Raw genomic sequence first — 9,151 nt, forward strand, 5'->3', positions numbered from 1 at the left:
GAACCTCAAAGAGTGCCCCAACATTTCTACCGAAGACAAAGACGAGAACATGCATCAACCCCTATGCATAGATTACCCCAATGTCACCTCAGGAATCCACGAGTTGAATGCCAAAACACACATCAAGTGAATCAATATGGTACTCCATTGTCACCACGGGTATTCATAGCAAGACATACATCAAGTGTTCTCAAATCCATAAAAGTATTCAATCCGATAAGAACGAAATCTCAAAGGGAAAACTCAATTCATCACAACAGGATAGAGAGGGGAAAACACCATATGATCCAACTATATTAACAAAGCTTGCGATACATCAAGATCGTGAAAAATCAAGAACACGAGAGAGGGAGATTAAACACATATCTACTGGTACAAACCCTCAGCCCCGAGGGTGGACTACTCCCTCCTCATCATGGTGGCCGCCGGGATGATGAAGATGGCCTCCGGTGATGGTTTCCCCCTCCGGCAGGGTGCCAGAATAGGGTCCAGATTGGTTTTTCGTGGCTACAGAGGCTTGCGGCGACGGAACTTCTGATCTAGGGTTGTTTCTAGGGGTTTCTGTATTTATAGGATTTTTCGTGTTGGTTTTCACACGAAGATGGGCTTCGAGGGGCCCACGAGACACCAGCACACGGGCAAGGCACCAGGCACGCCCCGGTGGGCTATACTCACCTCCTTCACCTTCTGGTCCTCCCACAAAGCTTCTAGTGCCTCTTTTGTTCCAAAAAATTGTCAAAAAGTTTCCTTGCATCTGGAGAACTTTTATTTCTGCATAAAAAACAACACCACGATAGTTCTGCTGAAAACAACGCCAGTCCAGGTTAGTTCCATTCAAATCATACCAAAATCTTATAAAATTATTGTAAACATGGCATGAATACTTCATAAATTATAGATACGTTGGAGACGTATCACCTACCACCGTCCCTTCATCCTGCTCGAGCTGGATGATTTTCTTTTTCCTGTATTTGCCATTTGCAATCATGTGGAAATATTGAGTATTGTTGTCCCCTTGGACAACTTTGAGAACCTTAGCATGCAAGGCCCACTTCATTTCTTCTTCTCTAAGAAGAGCACGAAGTTTCTCTTCAGCCTCAGACTTAGCAACCTGTTCGGTCACATTGAGCATGTTAGATTCCGCTTTGAGATCTAATGTTGCAATCAATTGGATTAGTCTTTCTTTTTCTTGTTTATAAATCCCGCTTTCGCTTCTGGCCTAACCCCTTAAAAATTTTCTAAGGTGTCTAATCTTGTTTTGCCATCGTTCAACATTGGAATTTCCACTCGGAGGCTTAGCAATGATATCTAAGAAATTCTCCTTTTCTAAACAACTTAATTCGAAAGAGAAAATATTCTTGTTACCTATACGAGTCGCTTTGCCCGAGTCAACTAACAAGGGTGTGTGATCTGAGATTGCACGCTGCATGGCATACACCGATACCAAAGGGTCTTTTTGTTCCCATTCCACACTAGTAAGCACTCTGTACAACTTCTCATAGGTCGGATTAGGTAACGAATTCGCCCATGTGAACTGTCTACCCGTAAGGTCAATCTCTCGTAGACTGAGACTCTCAATAATCGCATTGAACATGAATGACCATCGGCCGTCGAAGTTGTGATTATTCTTCTCTTCTTTCCTCCTGATAATGTTGAAGTCCCCTCCAACTAAGATCGGCAACCTTTCATCCCCGCAGATCCTAATTAGATCAGCCAGGAAGTCAGGCTTAAGTTCAGGTTGGGATATGCCGTGCACAACCACTAGACCCACCTAAAACCATCCAATTTGGACCTCACTCGAAAAATAACAGCGAAGTCTCCTCGCACCACATTAATCACCTCTAAAGTTTCGCACTTCACCCCCAATAATATCCCACCGGATCGTCCTCTAGGAGGCAAACAATGCCAGTCAAAATCAACTCCACCCGACAAGGTTCCTAGGAATTGTGAGGTGAAATTATCTCTGCCAGTTTCGATGAGGGCAATAAAATCCAATTTATACTCAATTGACGCTTCTGCAAGGAACCTTTTTCTAGCCAAGTCTGCTAGACATCTGCTATTCCAAAAAAAATCCTTTCATTAGTCGTCATGAATTTTTTCTTGAGTTTGACCCTCGGACTTCTCTGTACTACCGATGTCGGATAAACCCTCCTCTTTCAGGAAAGATTTGGTTTATCCACCACCCCGTTCGCGTCCATGTGACCGGTTACAGCTTGTGTCATACTCTATAGCGGGATATGATCTACATGTCCCTCGGACTCCACTCCCTCTAACTCAACCTCGGCCTCCGAAGTAGGTATTAGGTCGGCACAAAAATTCTCTAGGTATGAAAGCCCCAAATTTAATCTCACTCTCGTTCATGGGTTTAACCGCCGCGATATTGCGAATAATCTCAGAAGCTCTCTCAGCCTCCAAGTCTAATAAATCGTCAATAGATTTCGTGATTGCCTTCCCATTTGACCCAAGTGATACTCCTAAGTTGGTTGCATTACTAATGATCTCATGTTCAGAAAAAATGCTAAATGAAACAACTAGTATTGACAGACATACCTGTAGTTGTCTCGATATCACGAAGCTTGGCTGCCCTCATAGCACGCCCTAACTGAAGTTCATCAGCGTCGGGTTGGGCCTAAACCCGGTTACTGACACGCCTGTCAGCTGAGACCGGGTTCATGATCCCACCAAACACAATCGTTCTTTAGTTATTTTGTGGTACCTGTTAATTTGCTGGCAGAAAATTAAGTAGAAAATAGATGGTTGCTGATTGTAGACCTACACAGTCCAACTGTAAGCCCGGTTTCTTGAGAACTTCCTAGCGGAAAATTGAAAAAAACAAGGTTTTTGTGAGCTTCCCAGTTGAAAATCATATGAATTCTGGTTGTTGAGAGCATGTTCGTGCACGTAGCTCGTTGCTGGCAGCATAGGACAGTTTCTCCTTTGAAGAAAAGTTGACAACGACAATTCTATTAAAAAAAATGGGACCTCGTAATAATTCTATCAATTAAGCACGATTAGTTGAACCGCATGTACATCAGTCAGCCTGCACATTGGCGATTTTTTCTGGAGGATCTACAGTTGCGACTTCTTCTTCGATTAAAGAATTTGCCAACAACCACTTAGCAGTAGAAGTTCCCACCACGTGACGATGGAACAGTTGCTGCTGCATATCGAGAGACAGATCAGCTTTTGTTTTGTGAAAAAAATCAAATATATTAAAAAGTCATCAGTACAAAGCCCCTTAAATATAATAAAAGATTGATTCACCCTTGCATTGTTCCTGTATCATATTAGGAAACCTTCAAACTAGTAGGTTTCTTACATCGAGGTTTCGAGACCACCAAGCGACCACTACTATTGCCAGGACGAGTTGTCGACGCGTTGTTGTCGTTGCTCCACCATCGAAATTGGCTACACCTTGTTGATGACAAACGAAAAATATTCATGCACATTCCCTACAGAGCATCACCTTGAAACCGCACTGGTCGCCGTTGGGATAGATCGGTCTTAACAATACCACTAGACAAATAGCCTAGAAGGCGGGAATACGAATACAAGCACACAAGCTTGGACTTCAACAAGGGTTATTTTTTTTGTAATTACCTAATCGTGCGTTCGCCTGATCGCTGAAACGAGCGGCCGGTTTCACACGCATGCATGTGTGAAAACTTTTGTCTGCTAGCACATGTACACTGTGGCATTAAATGTGTTCACACTGATCACATTGCTTTAGAAAAAAATAGATCTGCTTGTATTTATTTCGGGTTTTCATTTTTTTAAGTCATATCTTCTGAACCGTATGTCTGAATTCAGATCCGTTTTCATCGTTGGAATCTTTACGATGATATCTTTGAAACTAGATCCCGCATGAGTATATTTGAACGAATTTTTTTATGCCAATTGTAGTGCTATATGGTGCAACTCCGTTAGTACATTGTGCAACTTTAGTACTGCTTGGTGCATTTTTTTAAAACCAAATTTTTAAGCTACATGATCCAACTTCCTATGAGGTTGTAACCTAGCAACCATGGCAACCAACCGTTATTGACGTGCAAGTAGTCTACTGACGCTGCCAACTATCTTGTACTCGATGTGCACCCTTTCACTACTTGTGGCTGTGTAATTTTTCATGCACACCCTACCTCACCCACCTTATCATCAATATGTGCAACTTAGTCTATTGTTCCAGCCAACTGTCTAGTTATCGATGTGCAACTCCTTGTGTAGTTTGAGTTGGCAGGGATAACATTTGGAGTTGCACATTGTCTGCTAGGCAGTTGGCCGGGGCAACAGACGAAGTCGCACATCTCACTGGCAGGAATAGTTGGATGGTGAAAACTGGACATCCAGGCGGTACTGAAAAGATGCATGGAGACGGGGCGCTAAAGTGGCCCATCTCACTAGCAGGGGTGGTTTGGACAGGGTACTAGCTGGGAAAACTAGAATTCCACTGGGTATGGGGAAAAATTGCACATCACTGTTAGACAGTTGGCTGAGGAAGCATCTGAAGTTGCACATCCACTGTTAGGCAGTTGGCCGAGACGACAAATAGTGAAATCCACACATCCACGGGCAGGGGAAAGTTGCACATCAGCTACTAAGTAGTTGGCCTAGGCAACTGACGAAGTTGCACATCTCACTATTAGGGGGCAGGTTGGGGTGGACGTGCCATTAGTGAAACTGCATGTCCATGGCTAGGGAAAAAGTTGCACATTGACTCTGAGATAGTTGCATATTGACTACTAGGCAGTTGCACCTAACGGGCATTAAATTGCACACAATAAAATCCGTCGAAACCAAGGTTGTCAGAATCGTGATTCTGAATCGGATCGGATCTCCGATGGTTGGATCGTAAATCGTAGAATCTTCACTATCAGGATCGTAGAAACGTAGATTCTAGAGACTAAAATCGTAGAATCAGAGGGGTAAGTTTGGATCGTAAAGTCGTAGAATCGTACAATAGAATCGCGATTCTGACAACCTTGGTCGAAACATACTCATGCGGGATCTAATCGAAGAGCATGCCGCGCGGGGTCCAATGGTAAAAGCAGATCTTAGTTCCGATATCCGACTCAAAATTTATAACTTTTTAGAAAAACGAAAACTCGAATTAAATGGGTTTATATCTGTTCGCATGAGTGAAAAGTGAATGTTCACTAGTAGGCAAAAAGTTGCACATTGACAGTCATGTAGTTGCACATTGACTCCTAGACAGTTGCATCAAATAGGGATTAAGTTGTACATAAAAAAATCGTCAAAACATACCCATACGGGATCTAGTTTCGAAGAGTACGTCGCAAGGGTTCCAATGATGAAAACGGATCGTAATTCCGACACGTGGATTGAAAGTTATGCCTTTTTAAAATTTTAAAACCACAAGTTAAATGCACAAGATAGCAAAATGCATGCAACGAAGGATATGGCTGTACTGACATTTAATACGTCATGGAATAAAAGATTAGAGGAGTAATTTTTTCTAATTAGAGGAGGGACAAGAAGTATTCTAAAATAGCCGGCCGCTTGCTAACCAAGCGGCCAAGCGCTGGCTAGACGTGTCATATTTTTTTGGGAGGACTCCAACAAGGTTACTACTGTATCCGCTATTAAATGGTACACTGGCCATATTTTTTCTGATTTTGGCCATTAATTAAGTGATTTTGATGATTCTTAATCATCCAAGAATCTCTTAGCAGCCAGTCAACTCCATGAACCACCGTTCTGACAAGTGGTCTGTGAAACATTCCATACTAGTTGTAGTCTAGAATTAAATATTCTTTTCTGCCCTAGATGAAGAAATTATCAATATACTTGTTTTTACTTATATGAGTAAATTTGTAAAATTGATTTGGAAACCTTTATCAATTGGCTAAGTTATATTCTTCTTTTAAAACGGGTGGGTTATTGGTGGAGTTCCGTCGTGCGTGATTGGGTACTGTAGATGATGATCGTGTAAACATTTCTTGGTTAATATGTGTGGCTTTAAAAAAAGTAAAATGTAATCATTTTTTTCACAAAACAAAAGAAACGTTCTTCGTAATATCATATGGAAAATAGTACTACCTCCGTCCTGATTTATTGGACCCCTTAATATTTTGTCCTAAATTTTTATCATAAATTTAATTAAAAATAATAATGCATGTCATCAAAAATTATATCATAAGATTCGTATTTAAACATAGTTTTCAATGATAGTATTTTTTGTTACATGCATTAACATTTTGTTAGTTAAATCTAAGATCAAAGTTTGGCACAAAATGCAAAGGGACCGGTAAATCAGGACGTAGGTAGTACTATGATTGTTGTACATTGACACATATTAATTACCATCCGTGTACATTGAACACTATTCTATCTATATCAAAATCTAACTACAATTAAACAGAGGAAGTGCACAACAATCATCAGCAAGAAAAAAAAAGAATGTTATATCATCTTTGTTCAATCAAACTGTCTACTGCAGGTGCTCCAATGCCCGCAGCAGAGAGGGCCTAAACCTCTCCACGTTGATCCGCACGTCCTGCTTACCGAGGTACCACTCCGCCACGTTCCCCCAGCCGCTCAGGTGGATGGCGGCGGGGTCCTTGATCATGGGGTGCTCCTTCCCGAACACGCCCATCAGCGAGCTCTCCTCCGCCGCCACGCTGTACTCGATGTACCGGAGCCCCATGTCGCGGGCCGGGTCCCCGAAGTCGGTCCGGGCGATCTCCTCCAGCCGGCCGTACGGCACGATCTGCAGGAACACGGCCCCCGTGGGCAGGTACACGCAGTTTGTCAGCCCGGCGCCGTGCACGCCGACCATGACGTCGAAGGAGTTCATCTCCCGCGTGAACTCGTCGTAGCTGGCCTTCGGGCGCCCGGCCACGGTCACCTTGAACCCCGCCGCCTCCGCCGCCGCGACGACCTCCGGGAGGTTCAGGATCTTCCGGCTGTTTGTCCTCTCCAGGATGATCATTCGCGGACGCCGACGGCGCCCGCCGGGCGGACGGACGTCGCCGAGCTTGATCGGGCGGTCACGCGGCAGCGAGTACGCGTGCCTCAAGAATCTGGTGAAGTCAAGCATGGTGTAGTCCCCGCCGGTTTCGTCGAGGGAGGGGTCGATGGTGAACTCCTTGCGGCTGCCGTAGCCCACGACGACGTGCGGGTAGCACCGGACGGCGCCGTCGTCGTTCTCAAAGTCCACGATGTCGTGGCGCGAGATCTGGCCGAAGATCCGCTTGTACCTGTCCACCCAGAAGGGCAGGAGGTTGACGACGAGCAGCTGGACCTCCCCGTTGAAGCGGCGCGCGCCGATGAAGAGCGGGACGAGGACGTCGGTGAAGTCGTGCCAGTAGTTGCCGGTGAGCCCGCCGAGCTCGATCACCATCGCCGGGATGTTGAGTTGCGTCGTGCACTGCGGGGCGTCACCGGGGTTTGGAACGGACCTCACCGTGACCGCCTTCAGCCCGTCGAGGTACTTGCGGGAGTAGGGCTTGATCTGCCACTCCTTGGGGGGAGCCCGCGGCGAGACGAGCGTGACGGTGGCGCCGGGGCCTCCCTGAGCTCGCGCGTCGCCGGCCAGCTCGCAGATGTCGTACTTGCCGAACGACGTGTCGCAGATCGGCTTGGCGTTGGCCACATTGTTGTAGTCATCCGTTCCTCCGCCTGAACATCGATCGCACGCAAACATGATGACGTTCACCAGATCGAACTTGACAGTTTGGGCAAAGCAATTGAAAGTCAGTCACATGTATTATATCATACCGAATTCCTTTGATTCGGCTGCCTCCTCGTTCTTGTCTTGGCTTTTCGCCTCCCAATTGTCGGATTTCATTTCGTTGCCTGATTGAAACCACACATCAGAAAAATCTGATGACACGATGATTGCTAATTGAACAACAACAACAATAATAATAAACAGAAATGGCACCTAGTTGTTCCTCGATCGAATTTCTCCCTGCCCATTGCTGCTCGCTTTCGTCCTGCTTCTCTGAAGAAGAGGGGACGGAAAGGTCGAAATCGAGACTTGTTCTTGGTTAATCAGCAAGGTATAATTATTATGATATGACGCAACTAGCGTTTACCTTGACGCCGTGGCGTTGATGGTTCCGTGTGCGCCTTGGCCTTCTCCTCTTCCTCCTCGTCCCTGCTGAATTCCTCCATTCCTCTGCTCGCATCATCTACAGTAGCTTCAAAGTTCAGCAAATTTAGCTACACAAAATTATCTGAAAAATCCCTACGTATATATTGATTCTGCGTGCGTGCCTTGCCCCGGATGGCTTCTTCGATGCTTCGCAGGGATTGTTCCAGCTGAATCGATTGCCGCTGGGTCCAACAAGGCTGCGTATGAGCACCAAGATGAAGCTTGTAAGATTGATCATAAAACACCCCTGCTCCTTTAGCTCATAAAGTTTCTTCACCCTGAGAGTTAGAAGAAGAGGAGGATTGATCATGATACCTTTTTGGCTGTAGCTGAACTGCGTCGACACCATCAGGTAAAGGAGCACGAGCAGGGAGCCGAGCAACAGGCCGTATGCAACGTAGCTGCTCTTCCACGGCGATGATCGGTTTGCGCTCCTCGTCGCCTTCCCCTCCGCTCGCATCATCTTGATCTTAGCCTCCACGAAAATGGTCCTTGACCACACCGCGGCATAAGCACAGATCTCCCGAGGGCCCTGGCTTGGCTTTCAGGGTGTTTTTATTTTCGGTTTCTCTCTTTGATAAGAAAGAGGGAGGATTAGTTCGTTGCGAGAATATACTAATAAGAGAGACACTTGGACTTCCGGAGGTTAGTTTACTGGTTCTTTGTACTTCATCGTGAGAAGGAATGGAATCGTGGATCCTTCTCCCTTTGTTTTCTTTGACATGTACGTACTGTCTTATATCCAGAAGAAGTGATTTCACAGCACATGACGGGGGCCTTTGCAAGCTTGTGTACTTGTACAAGTTCCATAAAGATGTCACCAAAAGAATGTTTTGAGTACCTAAATATACAAAAAAATTCTAAAAATATATACCGCACGTTTCTTGTAAAACTGTTATAATTATGGAACTTAGAGCGAAAGAATAAAAAGCCTAGCTGCAACCTCCCCTGTCACTCCACTAGGCAATATTAGCTATCGCCGCGTGACCTCCCTTCTCTGGTGTCAGTGTCACCGCATCTACTTCAGGAAGAGGG

General features: G+C 45.2%; 1 protein-coding gene across 1 annotated transcript; it reads right to left on the reverse strand.

Moving 5' to 3' along the window:
- Nucleotides 1–6,259: 6,259 nt before the first annotated feature.
- On the reverse strand, nucleotides 6,260–8,884 carry LOC109736465 (beta-1,2-xylosyltransferase XYXT1). Its single transcript, XM_020295688.4, has 6 exons — nucleotides 8,432–8,884; nucleotides 8,239–8,313; nucleotides 8,058–8,153; nucleotides 7,904–7,963; nucleotides 7,738–7,815; nucleotides 6,260–7,638 (listed from the first exon to the last, which is right to left on the reverse strand). Exons 1-6 carry the CDS (start codon nucleotides 8,577–8,579, stop codon nucleotides 6,449–6,451), a joined length of 1,647 nt encoding a protein of 548 aa, XP_020151277.1. The 5' UTR covers nucleotides 8,580–8,884; the 3' UTR covers nucleotides 6,260–6,448.
- Nucleotides 8,885–9,151: the final 267 nt, after the last annotated feature.

Source organism: Aegilops tauschii, chromosome 7 (genome assembly GCF_002575655.3).
Source record: "Aegilops tauschii subsp. strangulata cultivar AL8/78 chromosome 7, Aet v6.0, whole genome shotgun sequence".
Lineage (NCBI taxonomy): Eukaryota > Viridiplantae > Streptophyta > Magnoliopsida > Poales > Poaceae > Aegilops > Aegilops tauschii.